This window comes from Seriola lalandi, unplaced genomic scaffold (genome assembly GCF_002814215.2).
Source record: "Seriola lalandi dorsalis isolate HSWRI2012SDOR001 ecotype SW California unplaced genomic scaffold, Sedor1 jcf7180002054659, whole genome shotgun sequence".
Lineage (NCBI taxonomy): Eukaryota > Metazoa > Chordata > Actinopteri > Carangiformes > Carangidae > Seriola > Seriola lalandi.
Genome location: NW_019525212.1, coordinates 465,140 through 485,801, shown reverse-complemented (window position 1 = coordinate 485,801; position 20,662 = coordinate 465,140). Strand labels below are relative to the sequence as shown.

The window sequence follows — 20,662 nt, the reverse complement described above, 5'->3', positions numbered from 1 at the left end:
AAAGTGTAGGGATGGTGTTGAGCGGCTGGAAGTGAAGTTTTGACTTGATCTGGACTGAGCTCTGGTGTTGCCACATTTCCAGGACTCCCTCTCTTATTCTCTTATATTTGCTGACTGGCAGCTTCTCTGACTTTGCTTTTTTTTACCGTCTTCCTCCATCCCATCTAGTCTGTAGCACTGTGCTCCTTCTGATGCCCTCAACACAACTCTCCGCACTGGCTTCCTCCTGCCTACATTCTCTCACAGTTAATATCCAACTCTACAAAATTGTACTTGTACAGATGAGCAGTATAAAAGGAGCATTACTGCCTTTATAGCGTCTAATTTAGTTGTGAATACTACGCCTAGAATAACCGAGACAATGATTCTTTTAAATTATGCTGCTGTTGGTTTCTTTTTTAAATGTAATTTTCAGTTCTGTGAAAATGTAATTACATCACCTCCATTGTGCTGGGAAAAAAATCTCATGGTTGGATATTTTTAATGGAGCAAATAAAAGCCTAACTGCCTGCATGGGTAGACACCACTCGAGTTAAGTGAGGAAAAAGTTTCTTGCCATTGTGGGTGAACTGCTTTTGAATACACTATATTTTAGTGGGGAACCCTCAAAGAGCAGTTTAAAACATGTCCTGGATACTGGGGATTAACCAGTATCAGCTCAGCTGTTCAAACACCGACATCGTTTCTACATTATCTCATTTTTTTAGGTGTCTGAAGGGAAAAGAAAGTAGGTGACATTACGTGCCAGTTGATGAATCAGCTGGGCTCCTACACTTTGCTTTCAGAGGTTAATTATCGTTATCAATATTCACAGAAACAGAGTTTTGTATAAATAGTGAAGATTACCATGTTGTTCTTTTGTATTCAGCACCAGCCTTTTAGACTTTGTTCCGCCATGTTGGCTCATGACAGATTAAGAGATAATTTACACTCACTGTCACAGGCTGCTACACAGTTTTGTAAAATTAGTTTTGCAGGCATCAACCCTAAAACCTCCACCTTCCCTGTGGCTCCAGGTCCATCACAGCATTTCAGCCTGGTTTGTAATGAGCCCAGTGGCGACAGACAAAGCCAATCCAACTCCCCGGGCTGATTCAGACCGGTCTAGCTAGTAGTGGACGACTGGTTACCAACTTATTTGGCACCAGACTGAAACATCTGCTGTGTTTTGTTTTCTGCCTCAGAGGGTTACAGTTCGGACTGGGCCTTCCGCTCAACATGAGCTCCCTGACTGAAACCCCAGCCCGACCGCCCGTCTCCAGGACTGGAGCCAAAGGGTTTTTACTGTAGAGTAATTTAATACACTGTCTGTACGCAGAAATGGAGAAGGGGGTGGAAAAGCGAAAGAAGACATGAAGCGTATGTGTAAAATGGAGAGTTAACGCATCAAAGGTTTGCCTCAACTGTATGTCCAACTAAATGCCAAGCTGGGATTAGACTGAAATCACACAGCACAAAATCAACAGCTGAGGGTAGATCTATATAATATTGACACAATATTTCTACAGGGGAGCATCCAGGGGAATCTCTGGTTGTATAGTTATTCACTGTTGAGTCTGCTTTGAATACACAGTTGTAATAAACATGGCGGCTCTACGATCTTCTGTGGTTTATTCTGCACAGAACAGCTGCCATGAGAATCAGCGAGAGCATTATTTCAGCTTTTACACGATTTTCTTACAAAACACTGATGCTGACATCGAGTCAGAGACAGCCTCGACCTTTTCGACCCCACTGACATCTCGCGCCCGAGTACGATTCCATTTCTGCTTTTTCAGTACTCGCAGCAAGATCCAAAGAGCACTTCAAAAAGGTAAAACTTGATGAAGGCAACATGGCATATGTTTCTTCAAGGCAACGATCTCCTACACGGACACAAGGACAGTAAAATTCTACAAAGAACGTTTCCCATAGTGCACTCCATCTCTTTACCTCCTCATGAAAAAGAAACCAGGAGAAGCATCTGAATGATCCAACTGTCCGACTGCGACAGAGGAAATGAGGCTTTGAGCTGTTAACCAGGGGAGTAATTGCCTTCTTCGTTCCTTTTTGCACAATGTATTACTGCTAACTAGTCTTTGAGATGTCCAGGGTTGTGTTCCCTTTACATGTTCCGGCTCTGCTGAGACTAAAATACAGTGGAAATCGCTCATGTGGATCGAAAAGCTTTGGACAGAATTATTCTTTTAATTTGCTGATAGTGATGAAATAATCTTCTTACAGTGTTTATTTGGGGCCTTTCATACATGACAACACAAAACTGTAGCCTGCTACTGCAGCTGTCTCTGATTTCCTCAGCGTGTAACGACCGTCCCAACATACGTTCACTCTATCCACTGTATCTAGTGCAGGATGTTAAAGTAGGTCTATGTGGATGACAGATTAATAGAAAGAGTAACTGAGGGAAAGTCATTTGGGAGAACAGAGAAAGTTGCTCAGGATGGAGAAGAAGGGAGGAGGGAGGAGGGGGGGGGGGTTTCATGCACTCACCAGCTTAGCCAGAGAAAGGTCAGCAAATCCCTCAGAATCCAACAGTATATACATACACGGGGCCGTCCGAGTGGGATATTCAGAAACCTCATTACATCAACTGGTCAGAGGCAAATACATCAACAACCAAAAAAGCAAGCTGTAAAACGGATCACTGTTGTACTCCGCCAGCGTAAGGGTCAAAGGACTGATGTTCTTCAGCATCATTTCCCACCTTCCCCGCATCACTACGGTGCGTTTCCTCTCTCTCTCTCTCGCTCTCACTTCTCTCTCAGGTGTTTGGTGTTTCGTCACTTCTTTTTTTCGTCGTAACTCAAACCCTTTCACAATCTGGTTTGTGTCACCATCTCCTCCATTATTCAATTTAACCACAATGTAAAGAAAAACATACATTTCTAACAAATTACAAACTGTAATTAATACTGACTGAATTTTAATAGTATGAATTTTATGAAAAACGTTAACTTAACGTTAACTAACTAACTAAAGTTTGTACCCCTAATAATACATACGTAACACATACAGAAACAATAACATGGCATGAAATAACCATGACACCCGGCCCTGTTCTTGAATTTCCACAGTGCTAATATAAACATGAGGCAGGTAGAAGGACCAACCAGGTGCCTGCACTGCGCTGGAGCAGCTCCCTTGAGTCACTAACAGGCTAGTTATATCAATATTAACAGAAACCCTAACAGCCTCAGAGTTATAGAGAGCTGCATTGTGGGTAATGGTTTTTTCCAATTATTCAGTGGCACCACTTTTTTAAGACTCCAGCCCTTATCGCCATTTGGTCACATACATTCTAGACAATGCAAAAAAGAGAAGCTAAAGCCTGCAGGTATGAACTTACAAGGTGATGTTTTTCATCAAACTTCACCCCTTTTTTTTATTTATTTTTTTACTCTGTTTGAAGGGCTTATGCACATTCCTGCTGGACTCAGCAGCCGGCAAATCCTCCTGTTTCCTGCTGTCCAATTTGGCACCAGCAGCCCTGCTGAAAGTTTAATCTGAGGGTGGGGGGTGGGGGTGGGGGGGTAAATTGAGGAGTTCTGAGGGAAATTTGACGTATTGTTGGGAGCAAGAATTCAATTTTGTCCTCTGTCTCATTTGCACTGCAAATGTGCAACTCGAAGTCTGCAAAGTTGGAGAAGATGTAGTGGGTTCACTCATCTAGATGGACAGATACCAGTCACTGCTAACAGGAGCAGATGGTGTTCATATAATACGAAAAATAGCATAAAAATCACATAACTGTCTTAGAGACACTGCTGTGTGGGTTTTTGATGACACTAGTCTAATTTGCCTAATGGGACGCCACATTTAAAGACTCTCAGTGACAAATAATACCAGATGAACCCTGGCTCGTGAGTTTTAATCAGTGTGGTGTACTGGCAGTCTCTTGTCTTGAATTACCATGAATTACCATGACAGAGACCATACTGTAATACAAGAGCCAACTAGCTGCACCCTGTAATCCAAGAACAGTGCTGCTCCATTACTAAGGTGCCTGAGTTATCATAATATCATGTATGTAGACATAAAATGCATCTTGAAGAACCCTTTATAGGGGACTCGGCTTCACATGAGCTGCCAAGTCAGTTTCATCCATATAGTCCAAAATCATAAATCAGAATCTGTGTCTTTACATCCTGAATCTGGATGAGGAAAAACAAAAGAAAATTTACCAGGAATAAAAGAAGGAATTTCAACAGAGGAGGGATCCCTCATCCGATAAACATGCAATGTGATAAATACAACAACTTTTTACCTGCTTTCATCTGAAGTCAAAGACCTTTGTTCTAAAACTCCCTGCAAATTTCAACAAGCAAATCTACCTCCCATCATCACTGTTGTCTTCCCCTTCCTCAAACCCTGATCTCTGCTTCCCTCCTCCTCCTCCTCCTCCTCCTCTCTCACACAAAGCAGCTTTGAGCCCTCAGGCAATCATTATAAAGTGATCATCAGCGAAACCTCTTACCCCACTCCTCACCACTCCACCTACTGCTACAGTCATCATCAAGACATCTGGCTCTGCATGTTGGGCTGAGAAGAAGAAAGGGCAAGAAGCTCGATGTTCACTTGTTTTCAGTTCAGCAGCGTGTCGCTTTGTTTCTCGTCCGATGAGGGAAATCATTGCAGATATTTACATATCATACATTAGGTATTAACCAGCGGAATACTATTTCGCCCATTAGTTGTGATAACGTACATTCGTGTAATGGGAGATTTTAATCAGAGGGCTGACACGGCTGAGCTGTGGCTACAAGCTCATGAATATGTAGGTGATGAGGAAACGCTCCCGGGGTGGAGTCAAGATTCATCAACCCAACATCCCCGAAGGTTGTAGGAAAAGGAATCGTTTAACCCAAATAGATCGGATGGCAGATTCTGGTAGGTGTTAGACTAAAACCTAATGTTTGTTTCTGCAGAAATGAAATCAAATAAATTAACTAGCAGTATAACCAGAGGCCACTGTTCTGGTAATGGTGGCTTGCTCCCTTTGGATTGGGTCGGAGTTTCTGCCCCAGTTTAAGTATATCAGGGTCTTGTTCACCAGTGAGGGTAGGATGGAGCAGGAGTTGGACATGCGGATGGGTGCAGCATCAGAAGTAATGTGTGAGTAATGTGCATCAGAGTAATGTTGTACCGCTGAGCCGGAAGCCAAAGCTCGCGATTCAACGGTCAGTCTTCGTTCCGACCCTCAACTAAGGTTATGAGCTTATAGTGACCGAAATAATACAATAATAGATACAAATACAAGCTATCATCAGTTTAGTGGTATCTAAATAAACAATAACTTCTACCAACAGGAAGCTATTACAAACTACCACAATTTTTCTTTTTTTTTCTCGCCTTTTTAAGTAGAAAATGCTTGGAGCTGTGTCATTACCATGATCAACTGTGATAAAAAATGAATAACATTAATGGAACAGTAAAGTGCTTTGGAGAAAAGCATTCGGCTGACAGCCTGCTGCATTCATAAAGTTTCAGATAATCACAGAGGAAGTACTTAAAGATTACTGTCTGCAGGTTGTTCAATATCTTCCCTTGCAATCAATCTGTCCTGACGCTGCACAAAGAGAGCACTTTATTTCAATAAGGGCTCACGTACTCGAGCCGGAGACGATTGGTACGTCTTAGTTTTTAAGAATTTCACTGCACTGCTGATTTGCAAATAAGCAGATCTGCATATTCTCTCACTTTCTCGTCACTCTCTCCCTTTTTCCAACTTAATACCTGCATTAAGTGAGAAATTGGCTCTTTCCATTCAACTCCATCTCACTCAGCCCTTTGCATCTTGTTTCTGCAATGTCCTTCAGAACAATGACTGAATTCTTAAGCCTGATTTGTACTTTAACAGCTACAGTGCGTCAGAAGGGGGTTACAAACAGACCATGTACACAAACACTTTAACCCTCTGAGGCCACAGAAATCACAGAGACATGACCGGACAGGAGGGTAGTCATGGGATTTCATGTTCATTTGCATCCTGTTGGGATGTTGTCAAGCTGAGCAGCAAGGAGGATGCTTACAATACACATTCTGTGCTAAATTAACCAAAAAAAAGAAATGAAGTTTGGCTGCAATCCAGTGATCAGAACAAAAACTTTTATTACTTCAGAAATCACTCTATTCCACCGGTCAGCCCACACCTTGGTGCGAGACCATATAGAAGGTCTGGATCCTGAATTCTGGACTGCATGACTTTATAGATGCATATAAATATGCCATTTCTGTTGTTTCCCTCTGCTGTGCCTGAGTCATTAGTCTTCACCCATGGGTGCATTTCCATGGTGCCACTGCGCAAGCCTTTTTCCAGGATGCAATGTACTGTTTCGCCCTGGGAGTCAATCATGTGAAGACATGACCTAGATGCTGGGGGAAAAAAAACGAGCAAAGCTGCATGGCTTTGAGCAAGAGCGGACTTCTGACTTCATGGTTATCACGGCATTCACATGAACCCTGCAGATATACCACCAGAGGGAATTAATATCCAATAGCTCTACAGAAGATTACACTCCTCAGTGTCTATTGATTAGAAAAGCTGGAAATCAAAGCAGCATTTGATGTGGTATTGTGGTTTTATGGGGTTTTGGACGAGGCATTTTCTCAAACGGAATCTATGCCGAGCCGATTCCCCTGATCGCCACAGCAACAGGGTTTCATCAAGATGATCAGCAAGAGTAAAGTCTTGTCCAACAAGGAGTGGCTCATGTCAATAACAAAGTAGTAACAATACCTCTGGAAGTCCAACATGGTGACTCACAGGATTTCATGTAATTTAAAGGGGCTATTTGTGAGTTTTCTCTGGCGCAAAACGTGGTTTCTTGCCGGGAGCGGGTGGTGGTGATTGTCACTTGACAAGAGTTTCAGCCAACAGTTGTGTTTAGAGGAGGTTATAATACGCCCTCTGAGCAGCGCTACGTCTTCAGAGCAGATTGTAGGCTACAGCGAGTTTCTATAGGAAAGTGAGGCGACGGGCTGGGGTTAGCTGGTTAGCGTGCTAACTTCAGTGGAGGAAGAGACATGATAGAGACAAGAGTTACCATTGGTGTTGCTTCCCACCGCTGGAGACAGCTCTAAGTCAAAAGCTGTTAATGCTAACGCTGGCTATGTAGCAGTAGTAAAACTTACAAATAGCTCCTTCAAAGACAAGTTAAAAAGCAAAAATGGAAGTAAATGAAATTGCATAACGGCTTTCCTGAAAAGCTGACACAGCAACAGAGCGTGTTCACCTTACAGCAGCATTTCTGTGTTACTTGAAACTTATACTAAGTATAAGCTGACAGATTGTCTCTATGGGCAACATGATGCACAAACAGACAAAGTAATCCTGTAATGGACGAAGCGAGCTCCATGAATAATGAGTAAGCTCTCTCGAGGTCTGCACTTGACAGAAGGGCCAGGTGTCCAAACTTCACCCCGGTTTTGCATCATCATCCATCGCCTCCTACTGAACAGGCCTCCAGCTACTACATGCCCGAGGCGGTCTGTGATATGATTTACTGTGAGCACGTCAAACTGCCTGTGGGAGAGAGCCATGTGCCTGAGAATCCAGAGACTCTCCTCTTGCACGCTTAGATTAAAATCATCAGACAGAGAGCTCTCGGGGAAACCAATATAAAGCATTAACAGTCACTAGGTGGAGTATGCGGGGCAGGCCTCCGACTCACCAGTGGGCTATCCCTTGTGTGGCTGGCAGACAAGATTAACTCCCAGGAAGTGACTCCAGTGAGGTCACCCAATGTCACAAATCCAACAAAGGAAGCAACTCTGGGAAACTAACGACACTCCAGATCCTTTATTGTAGAAGACAGAATGAGTGAATCGTATTTCCTGATAAATTACACAACTTATTGATTATCAAAACTGTTGTTATTTGATATTTTGTTGATAACGGACAGGTCTCATTCAATTTTGCAATGAATCCATTTTTTAAAAATTTCGCCTGGACTAGTCCGACTGAGAAAACCGGAGGAACCTTTTGTTTGTAAACTACTCTCACCCCAGAGGTATTGGAAGACAGTGGTGTGGACTTACACTCGCACTGAAGTCCTCATCGGTGTAAGCTGACCCGCATCCCCTGAGAGCATTTTCCAGCAAACACTGAGGAGTGTGTTTAAAGATCAGAGCCTGTGCTGTCCACCCAGAACAAACAAGGCCACTTCAGCTGCCGGTGAAGCCCGGGCCTTTGCTTTGCCTGACCCACAACCTCAACGAGGGTCAAACGCTTTCAGCCTGAATCAATGGTGGCTGACGCTCCTCATACAATTACCCATGGGTATCAGTACCCCGTGTGCATGTGGGGAGGGGAGGGGGGCAGAGAGAGTAACAACATAGAGATGAATAGAGATGTCTATCACCTGCAGGAACAGTCTCACCAATGAGGACAGAGCGACTGTGATCAAGGCAGAGGACGTGAAAAGGAGCCCTGACACTGTTTGTGGAGGAGATAAGTTCAATAAGGTAGTTTATTACATTTGCAGCTGACACTTATTTTCTAATCATCAATCAATCTGCTGTTTATTTTACCCATTAAATGATTTGTTGAGTGAACCAAAAGGGACCAAAATGTAAATAATACATAATACAATGTGTGAGTCGATGCAGCCTGGTTCTAAAACTGACAGTACGAGAAGAGAACAATGTGCAAGAACCATTTTTGACTTCATCATCTTCAGAACATCTTAAAATAAGCCTCGATCTTGGCTCGGTCTTTGTCAGCATGGAGTCTTCGCAGTGTGAGCGTGAGTGTGAGGCACCTTGCTGGCTGTGTCTGACACTGCTTGACCTGTGCTTTTTCTTAACCGGGCTTGAACTGTGTTTCCCTTTACAAGGCCGTGCGTTATCCTTGCTTGAACCGCTTACCCTCGAGACAAAGAGCGCGTTTGTATCTGTACTCAAAATCAGCTCTACTCATTCTCCACAGAGCAGAAAGAAAGAAAAAAAAGAAAAAGGACAAAACAGGGTCAGGCAGTGAACTCAAGTTTATCTGAGCCTGGTGCCACAATGAGAGCCCCAGTCCTCCTGTTACCATTCTGGCCTGTCCTCTTCTCTGTGGACAGATTAAGACCGAGCTGGAAGGTGTGGAGCTCGCACACACAGCTTTACCCTTTGTCTCTTTAACAACTGCGTGAAAGGGCAAGTTTAAATGGGGCAAACTATTGTAATGCTTGTGTCAGGCACGAAGACGACTCAGGACAACACTGTGCCAACTCGGTTAGCAGAGAGAAGTATTTCTACGTTTCCCTTCGGCTCCTGAAGGCAGTTGCACATCTCCAGTTAAAATGTCTCGGATTGGCTTTTCTATCACTTTAAAATGACAAAGCATTAAAGTGATTTCAATCCACAATCGATCAACAAGCCCCGTTTCATCCAATCACCCCGCCTTTGTGCATGTGTGTGTCCCTTTGCCACCAGCTGTCAATGCTCCTGACAGTTACAGCAACACAGCAGCAAGGGTCTGCTGCATCTCCAATACACCACTTTCTCTTCTCTGGACTATTCTCATAAAGACACACACAGACACAAACACACACACACACACACACACAGACACAATCAATACAGCCAAGTTCTGTAGGAGGACAGGATACACCTCATCAATAATGGAAGTGTGTCTTGTGAGGAGTCTGAGGCTTGATTCTTTGCCTGGTATCCCGCTTTTGTTTTGTTGGCCACTCTGTGACGAATAACCCGCAGATAGCCAGACTCGTCTCAGCCATTACAAGGAGGCAGGAGAAAATAACAACAGCCGCAATACTGGTCAACACACACACACACACACACACACACACACACACACACACACACACACACACACACACACACACACACACACACACACACACACACGCACGCAGAAACGCACAAGTCAAACTGGCAACTCATAAACACTCAGACAAACAAACAACGGGATTCTTGACATCAATATAAATACTGATTATTCAGAATTTTACTCTAAAATAACCAATACATCTATTGATATTTATATATATTATTATCATATTTTCTTTGATTTTTTCAGCCATATGATTTGTAAGTTCAAATAATTCCCTCAGTCATGACAAGGGAAGAAAAAAGAGCACAGGCACCTCGTATGATATCCATGATTCATTCATTCATTCATCCAGCCAGTGTTCACCAGGAAATGTGCTTATAAATATTATCTTTATTCCATGTGTCTGTGGCCTGTAGATCTCTGGATATCTGTGCACATCCCTTATCCACTGTGACAGCTACAAGACCACAGAAGAAGATGAAGACACGCTGTCGCCTGAGAGGCGAGGAAGGCATAGTAGCAGAGAAGGCCAAGGAGCTGAGCAAGTGTGAAAAAAAAGAAAAAAAAGGCAGATTTTCTGGAGTGTCGACGCTGGAAATAGTGACAAAATGCTGGGAGTGTTTGCAGCCTGCCGTGTTGCCTTGCTCTGAGTGCAATCATGCAGCTACAAAAATAGAGTGCAGTGACGAAAATGAGGTTCAACTCGGGTATTTCTCCACTAACGATTCAAATCAGTGAAGTTTTTAATGGGGCCTACACCGGGAAGCAAGTTCATCTTAGTCAGGCTCTGTTGGGGTTATCTGCTTCACTGGGCCTAACATCAGCCATCCTGGATAACCACAGTGACGAAGCTGGTTATCAACTAACTCTTGAGTTTTCCTATCCAGCTACGAAAGCGTTCACCTGAAAGAGGATGAGCCTTTGGGCCGACTTATACCCAGATTCATCCCAGACTCATCAGGGTCGCATCAATAATATCTTACATATGTTTGATATTTAGGATTTCAAATCAGGACTATGATTACGTCACTCCCTGAGCAGCTGAGGGTGTTGCCAAGCAACGACAAACATTCTAGAACTTGAGGCTAACGCTGGTTAGCATGCTACTGTCGACAGATATAAAACCTGACAGTTAAAATCTCACCTCCAGTTCTTGTTGAAGAACAGACAACAGACGTGTTGACCACTTCTCACGAATCATGTTCTCATCCAGACCCATTCAGGCTTCTGGCTTTTGTTTCTTGCAAAGTATTAACATCACAGGAAGTTGTTTCACCAGTCTCTGTTTTGTTTATTTCTGCTTCACTATGGGATCACATGAGAGGAGATCATGTGAGGTGCACTGCTCCTTCTGGCACGACGATCTTCATAATTCCCATGTGGTGCGCGACGAACCATTATTTTCAAATCTTGTAGGATCCAATCAATTTTCAAGACCAGTCTTTAAGACACTTTAAGATCATTGGATTTTAGACTTTTTAAGGAGCCAGAGAAATCCTGCTTAAAAGTGAGCCAGCTTCATGATAGGGGAAAAAAACCCCACTAATCTTGCCTCATGGTACAGGCCTCTGGTCTCACTTTAAACCAAATCTATCATAGGATATTCAGAGTTTTCTTGTCTGTGCAGTACTTTTTTTGTTTATCTATTAAGCTGATCATTTAATCTTAAAAACTTCCATGTGTATTTCTGTGAAAAACACTTGATCCGAGCCCAATGTTTAAAAGTCACTAACACTGCCATTGCTCTGGAAGTGTTCTGGGACGGCTTGCAAAGGTGTGAAAATTCTCCTGCCGTGACGAGTGCAGTCCGAGCTGTGTGATCGGTGTTATCACAGACGGCAGCTGCAGAGGTGGATACCAAAAAAAAAAAAAGAAAGAAAAGAAAACTGCCTCCAAAACACAAATCACAGATGATGTGAGGCTGCACTGGACTGACCTCTCTGTGGGAAAAATGATCACTGCCAACGGCAAAATCTCTCTCTCTGTAAACAGGATTCTCCCTGGTGACTGGACCCTGACAAAGACCTGAAAATGTGTTTAACTCCCACTGTCTAATGCAAAATCTAACTCTATAATGTTTTACTGTGAGACAAACTCATTCAGGTTTAAATATTGTTAACCAGAAAATGTGATTATTTTAAATAAAGCCATCAGTGCTGCTGAAATTGTACACGTTCATTAAGACCTAACACAGCATCATTGTGTGCTTACAACACTGCTCCATGGTTTGACAAAATAACAGCTCCATAGATTTATACAGTGGATAAAGACAAGTGAAATATTACCAATGCTTCAAATACATTTTATGATTTTCTGTTATCTGTAATTTCACTGCTGTGTGTTCTCTGCCTGTGGTTTCAGTGATCTTGTGCTTCTGTTCGCAAGCACTCCTCCCAAAGTGATATGCATCCTGCTGGAGGCGTTATCACATAACCTTGTCCACGAGAGAAAAGACAGGGCGTCCGTTTGTGTATGTGTGTGTGTATGCATGTGAGCAAGACAAGATTGTGTGTGTGCATTCATGTGTGATTTACAACGGTGTGAGCACACTGCCAATGGGCAAAGACAGCAGTGGGATGGAGGGGCTTGTCTGGCTTACCAAAGATATTTGTGGAATGTCCTTTCTTGGCGAGGGGCTTCAGCTCGTTATGACCCCAGCCGTACTGTCTATAGCTGTCCCATGCGTGCTTCATCATCTGAGGGGGAAAAAAGGAAAACAACAGTGTATAAGAAGATGTGAAGTCAATAGTGTCTCAGCCACAAAAATTCTGCAACTCATATGACGGTTCGTCCAGACAGAGATGGCTGGATAATGATGTTTAAAATATAATTTTTCTCTCCATTGCTATGATACATATCATTATGTAATACAATTTAGGCGTAATGTGATTTCAGTTACAACGGCTGTTAGTCAACCTGTCACTGAAACTAGTTAAGGGGCCAACAAATAAATTCAATGCAGAACAAAAAAAATAATCACACAGCATCTGAATGTGTCGACAGATTCTTGCCAAACAACCCAGATAATAGATTTAGGCACAATAATGAATCCTTACTTGATGAGGCAGAAGAACTACACTGCTAAAAACCTCTCTATTTTGTTTTGGGCTTCGCTTTCTTTCATTCTTTAAAAGGGTTTATTTGTACGTTTTCTCTGACACCAAACACGGTTTCATGCCGGGAGCAGGTGGTGGTGGTGATAGAAGCTTGATCAAGAGCTTCTACCGATTGTTGTGTTCACGAGACAAAGAGGTTATAATACGCCCTCTGAGCGGCGCTACGTCTTCAGGGCAGATCGGAGGCAAGAGATGGGTGGGGGCTAGCTGGTTAGCATGCTAACCTCAGTCGAGTTGACACTGGTGCTGCGTTGACACTGCTGGAAACAGCTCTTGGCAAATAAAGGAATGAAGTTTGATGTTTCCTCTACACTGGTGAGGAAACAGCTGTTAATGCTAATGTTAGCTATGTAGCACTAGCAAAACTTACAAGTAGCTCCTTTGAATGGATCCACACATCAGGGCAGAGCTAGCCTTGAATCAATAGATCAGTCAGCTGCCACGTCTTGTATATACATGTTAATGAAGAATGAGATATCACTTGCCTATTGGGGGGGGGGGGTCTGAACTCAAATAATAGTCAAAGATTAAGCAATCAATAATTAATTATCAGCACTAGACAAACTCCAAGAAAAATATAAATAAATAATCTTGATTTATGTTTTCTTTCGTTCATTTGAACTCTGAGCACCACAGTCCACCCCAACACACACACACACACAGACACACACACACACACAAAATCACTGGCGGTTTGGCAGGACTGAATGGAGGGCATGACCCAAAAGACTTTAATCTGGAAGATCATGCTGCTGCATCAACGTTCATTACACACACACACACACACACACACACACACACACACACACACAACACACACAACACACACAACACACACAACACACAACACACAACACACACACAAATTCAGGTGTGACAACAATCACATCCGGCACATTTTGCTTTAGTGCATTTACGTTCTCTCCCTCCCTCCTGTATCTGTAGACATTTGTCTATCGAGTTGAACAAAGTGAGATTCTATTCTTCATATGACCTTTGGAAGGAGGCTGCAGGAGAAGGGCTCGGGGAGGGGGACGAAGATAAAAAAGAGCAAGAGATTGTGAGATGAGCCCTGACATGGAGGCTGATGCTGAGAACAGGCGCTCCGGGGCAAACAGAGAAGATGACACAGCTGAGGAAGGGAAAAAGTGTCAGCTTTCACTGAAGCAATGCCGCTCTCTTTCAATTTCAGAAGCTTTTTTTCCTCCTCCACAGCCCTTACTCAAGTGGCATCGACAATCTCAGAAAAGTACATCTCCTGTCTATGTGGTCTTGTCAGTCACTGTCTGATTCTATGGACATCTGTTGATTTCTCTGCCTATCTACCTGGCAGCTTTCCTATCTGTCCATCTGCCAGCGTCTCGGTCTCTACATGCCATAAGTTGGTACCGATTCCCTGCATCCAACTATCACACAGTTGTTCTTGTTGTGTATATTTTGTTTAATTAAAGCGCTGTTATTTGTTAAGATTGTTTTCCCTCATGACAAAACTTTCTTTAATGAATTTTATATTGTGGGATTGTAACTACTTACAAAAGTACAAAACAAAGCCTTTGTTCAAAAATATTAAGAATTCTGCAATGACTTTCAAAGAAGCCCAACTGAGACCCACTCCTCTACCTTTAAAGAGGCTCTTTAAAAATCTGTCACCCCTCCAATTAGGCTGACGAGTTCCCTACCACACTGGAATTATCATCTCTCATCAACAGAGCATTCAATTGTTTCCCCAAGTAGATAAATTCATAAAAAATATGTCTTTCTGCTACATTAAATTGAACTGATCTGCTATATTAATATCGCTTTCCACAAAAAAACATATTACTTTCATTCAATCAGTTATCAGTCTCTGTTACATCTGAATGCACACTAGTTACAACAGTATTTAAAAGCTGATTTGACACTAATTGGGTCAAGTGAGCCTGCAAACAGGGGTGACATATACCTGCTGTGGTGAGAGTAAGGCAGAACTACAAATTGTGCAACCTGTTACAAAGGAAGGGTAATTGCAATGGGGATTACTTACTTAGTCCACTAAGAGAGTAAGTGGAGTGAAGCGTGAGTGGTCATGTACATCTCTTTAAGTCTGTCGGTGCGTGTGCTACCTGCACTTAGTGACATGACTGTTCTGTCATATTTCATTCATGAGGTGCTCAGGTGGACCATCTGTGTAACAGCAAGGCTCTGTGTGTTTCCTCTGTAATCTTTTTCATTTTGGATACGAAGAGCTCAGTGGAAGAGGAACGCTGTGTGTGCTGCCCCAGGCACTAAAGTAAAAAACAAAAGGTGGGTTTTCCACCAGAGGATCTTTCCCCAGAGTTCAGTTCCCCATCTTTCCGCCCGAGGAGCCAGGTTCTAAATTAAATTCTGGGGAGATAGTTTTACCCGCCAAAAAGTCTCTGCTCAAGGGCGAGTACCTTGCAGAGGTTCAGGTTCTTTCGGGTTGGGACTTGAAGCATTGAATGTTGCTGATTGGTCAAGCACACTAGCGTTTTCTGCAGCATTGTTATACATTTTTTAAAAACTGTGGACCTGCTGTGGAAACATAAATAACAATTCTCTGGGAGGCTTTCTGGACATTAGTTCCTGGGAAATTAAAGAATTTTGGTGAAGAAGCATCTTGAACAAACCATCTGCAACAATGAGGCTTGTGTGCTGTGGTGACAACCAACCAAAATATCAATCAGTAGGTTTTATTTCTCTCCTACCAAGCTATGCTTTCTTTCCCACTTGCCTCTTTATGCCACCATGTGGGGATGAGTATCCACATCCTCCTCCATCTCTCCCTCTCTCTTTGGAGCAGGCAGGCAGCCAAGCTAATAAAGACAAGGGCCAGGAGTTTCATTGTGTTCTTGGCCTCACGGCTTTCCATGACGCACTCCATGCACACACGCCGCGGATTATAAATCAAATTAATACACACCGTGACATGGACACTTAAGCGCTGGCTGGCTCCCTGTGATCTGTGTTGATTGGATGCTTCATCAAATTCTGATTGGCCCATATGCCAAGGACAAGCGCAACAGCGCGCGGTGTTTGACAATGTTGACAAACTGCTTATTTAAAGGACCTTGGAATACTAATTGGACATTAAGCTACAAAATTCTGATTGATTCGGACAGCCACCTCTTGCCATCACAGCATCTTGAGAACCACAAGGACGGGTCGGTTCAGTCCACAATTAGAACTGGACCTCAATCAGCAATTACTGCAAAATTGGCTGCAGAGGAAAGGTTGGGAGCCAAACCCGACATTTATCTGATCTCTGAATGGGAACCTGTACCGATCAATATTTCTAATATCAAAACAAAATCAAACGGCTCCGTGTGTGATGTCATAAGGTCGTTATTATTGTCAAAATCATATACGGTTATGACCCAACTCCGTTTTAGCTCACTGCTTTTGGTTTTTACAGCCGGCTGTACGGCTAAATCCGAGCAGTTGGGAAATTCTGTTAAATGATGCATTTTCTTGTTCAGCACTTTGAGATACAAGCCATAAATTAAAGTGCTATTAAAGTGTTACGCTGAGACAAGCTTTCGGCAGAAGCAATGACAATGAGGGGGACGGTTCATGGATCACTTTGAGTGGAGAAAACAGCTCAAAATGTGACACCGAGACAGCAAGATGAACGTTCCAATAACATTTATTTCAGGAGACTAATAACTGTGGCTGGGATTTTCCTTTCAAGTGGTTTATGTTACCATGACTTCCAAGATAAAGTTTGCCCACACACGGGCACAGAGATCCAGCTACCACTATGGAGTGTGTACTCTTAGCAACAAATGCAAATATCTTGACTCAAGGCAATAAGTGTAAGGACGTCTGCATGTTTCATTACTGTGAAATCATCCGGCCCGACTGGTACGTTCTTTTGAGGCATACTATCGCATTTAATTACTTGTTAGCACTGGCTCCATTCACGGTGTAGGAGTAAATTAATATGCATTGGATTTGGTTGTGAGTTTAGCAATCAAACGCCAAAGCCCCGGAGGTGTTGTGGGCCTTTTTCTTCATTTGCCACACAACATGTTCACTGGAACATTTCAATGACAGACCCCCGTCTTACCCACCTGCTCCCTTCGTATGACGCCGAGTTCATGTCTTTATGTTGGTTTCCAACAACAGAGAATCAGTCAATACCCAGTGTATTCTGTGGGAAATGACTCCCTCTGAGCGGAGGCCAAGCTGCTGAGGAACAGTTCTTCGGAAAAAATTCCAACCCCCTTGAGACTGTGCAGCTATAAAGTCTCTAGTTTCACACAAGACAAACATCTCAAGCCGTATATCTAAACTAAACTGAATACAAATCCCTCATTGCTATCACAACCAGTCCAGGAAGGTCATTTGTAATTAATAAACCATGTTCGGGGTTCATATCTTACATCCCCTTTGTTCGCTCTGTGCTGGCCTCTTGGTCACAGTCAGCTGTTCCTCCCTGTGAGCCCGGATGGTGGTTAGTTCTCTGTCAGCTAGAACCCGCCGTGAATTACTACATCTGGGACTGTGGATCATCACAGCGACCAGGAGCTTGTGGTGTGGGATGAAGACAGCCTGTTCTACCCTGACAACTCTCCAAAGTAGTGCAGACAGACAAACACACTCTGTCCCTTTGCATGATTCATCGTGTTTTCTGTGGCAGCTGCTTGGTAAGGCTGGAATCACTGTAATCCTTTCCACAAATATACTTTATTAAAATGCTTTGAAAACCCATCTCTCTGCTATTCACATCCCTTTTAATGCCTTTATATTAATTATGCACTACAGCAAAATACCCCCTTTTTACTTCCAAATAACAACTCACCAATTTGCAGTGGCATGGGCTCTTGTAAAACGTCAAAAAATTGACAGCCTTGTGGGCCGTTTCTTTAATTAACTTTACAATGGCATTTTTGCCAATACCAATACTGAGATAAATAGGTTTTTCATTTTATCCAAATTCCCCCAACTGTGTGGTTTCTTTCTTCAAGTTCACTGTTTTTGTGCTGCAACAGTTTAACTTGGTTCAGATGCAGAAAAAAAGCAACATTTACTTTGGTAAAACATTGACAAATGATTTTGTTGATGCAATTCTTCTGCATTAAATGGATCATTGAAACCTGCGAGATATTAACCAACGCTGCTCTTTGTAAAGGAGAAATCGATACAGAAGTTTTAGAAATGCTGAGAAAAAGTTGTCACACTGAAACAGCCTGTTATCCCGGGGTTCAGGCGGCTTGGCCTAAATTCTACATAACAGTATATTTTGAATATTGGATGGTTATTATATACTATATCTCTTCTCCACTTGTCATTTCAGTAAAATATAAAATACTGTACATGCGGCGCAAGGCTATGAAATAGGAATTATTTATTGCCTGGAGTTAAAAGTTATAATCAATTTAAGTCTTCCTACATTTTACAATGAGTTTCATTAATGGCTGAGAGCTTATCAAACTGCTCGGCAGTGCTATGTATGTTTGTGCTCCACTTTCTCTTAACTGCTGCAGAAAAACTTTGGGAAACTGGTTTAGTTTAAATATTTGGGTCTTGGTATCACATATAGTGAAACCTGTGTTTTTACTCTTTCCTTAAAGCATCTCCATCAACGGTTTAGATAAATCACCATGTCTTTACATAGATGCACGCACGTAGCCTGTCACTGTGTAAAGTCAATGCTGATTGTTCTTCCTATGTTTGCCACCTGTAAATTACTGTGGAGTTTTTTTCCCCTCTTTCCAGCCCACCACAAGACCTACTTGTGTTGACGCTCATATTCGTGGACATGTGTGGAGAGGCTGCTTGGATTGTCACCTCTGGTGAAAGCCTGTCACCCTGTAGCTCGCGGATAATTGTATCTGCAGATGTAATTATCTGCATTTGCATGTAACTGGGGATGAAGCACACATTTCCTCCACTCTTTTTTGGATCTTTTGGTCCATTTGCATTTGTTTTAGTGACAAAGGGAAGCGTGCAGGGCTTGATAATTAGCATCCATTATATATGGTATGTCCAAATGATAGGGTGTTGCTGCTGGTTTGCAATTCATACCAGTGATTATACTGGATACCTGATACCAATACCAATTTACTGTGTAAGCTGATACATTTCGAAGTTCACCAAATGCATAATTTAATGTTTAAAGTATTCAAAGTGTGTATTAAATTACAGTACAGCTGTATGGTAAAAGGATGGCATGTCTGTTTATTTAAAATGATCAGAGGGAAAGTAAAGAGTGATGTAATGATGCAGGATGATTAGTAAATGTTAGCATTACTAGCTAGCTTACTGGTAATAGCATAAGAAATTTGTTGGATTGACTGAAAAAGAGACACACTGCTAATATTGCTATCCGTCATGAGTCTCGCACTGTATCATCATCAATCAGTAAACTTGTCTCAATCCGTCCTGTCCTCACTTCAGACACATCTATATTCACACTCACAATCACATGTGGTATCTGTGTCTGGGGACCTCAGCACCGACTCCATAAATCATGCCGTGTCTTATTCTGTGCACGAGAAGATTGGGAAGACTGTCACTGTTTACGTCCATTACCTTCCTTCTGAGGTGATCCGCTTGTTTCTTTGTGGGTTGGTCTCTATACCGCCGCGGTAAATTTATTAATCATGCCACATTATACGCTCGAGTTCGCTTTGAAACGAACTGGCAGCCCAGGAGTGGCCCTGTGTTATTAAGGTCAGAGTCTGAGGGAGATTAAAAACCCTCTCTTTTCCTCCTCTTCCTATCGGCTGACAAGCTTGAGAGTGAAGAAGTGAAGCCTCGAATATGGTGCCGGGTTTGATGAGGAAGGCAGCGGTGGTTCCCATTTGATGAATTTATGTGGTTGGCCCACCCAAAAGCCTGTCTTGTATTTCCATTTCATCGGTTTAAAGAAAATTTCCAAAATGCGGTCCAAAGAGCAGCGTGATTTAAAAGTCCTCCAGAATGGTGCAATAATGTGCCAGTGGGAGATAAGTCACATATTTACTGCACTGCTGCTTTGTCGAAATCTCTCCATGCTTAATGCTGCCCCAGGGTCAACCACAACAAATTAACACTCAACCTGTGGTTAACACTTAAGGCCGGCTTCATTAAGACCGCTGGACGATTGTTTTTTAGGTACACAAGAACCTGTAATTGAAATTGTGCGCGAATACCAAGGACACTGTGCCTTCCTGCATTCCTTTTATGCACAACACTCAGATCTTTTAATATAACTTGAAAAAAAAAAAAAAAAAAAAATCGGCTGACAGCTGGCAGGTTGGCCTCCGTCTTGATGTCCAACAAGACTGCACAGTCTATTAGGAGCTGTGACCTTCACAGTGCCAGCCAATTTCCTGCTTGCTGCCTGCTCTAGAAAAGAAGCACAATCTGCCCCCAGCCATCTCCTTCCCAAAGGACCAACGGCTGTGATTCATGCACCCTCATCCCTGATGTGCCACGCTCTCATACACACACACAATTACAATGTACGGACACAGACAACCACAGGGCACTGAAATATTCATAAATCCCCTTCGAGCCAGCAGCAGAGAGCAAGGCCACTACTTTTGCCATTGTTTGCAAAAAAAAAAAAAAAAATTAAAAACCAGCTTAGCTCCCCTAGATGAGGCACACAGTGACAAGCTTTTGGAGGTTTGGGGAGCTGGAGAGCTGAGCTGAACTTGTGTGCTGCTGTGAGCGACCTCCAGAGTCAGTTTGACTGATTTAAAGGGCCTGTCCGCCCTCCCACCCTCCCGCCCCCCCGCCCTCGACTTTCCCATCTTCTTTCAGCTCGCCCCATGGAGCC

At 42.9% G+C, this 20,662-nt stretch overlaps 1 protein-coding gene across 1 annotated transcript in view; it reads right to left on the bottom strand.

The window, feature by feature from the left end:
- man1a2 (mannosidase, alpha, class 1A, member 2) overlaps positions 1–20,662 on the bottom strand; it is a 127,111-nt gene that overhangs the window by 66,971 nt on the left and 39,478 nt on the right. Inside the window, exon 4 of the mRNA XM_087177873.1 lies at positions 12,378–12,474. Within this exon, the coding sequence (XP_087033999.1) occupies positions 12,378–12,474 (97 nt within the window). The remainder of the gene's footprint in view (positions 1–12,377; positions 12,475–20,662) is intronic.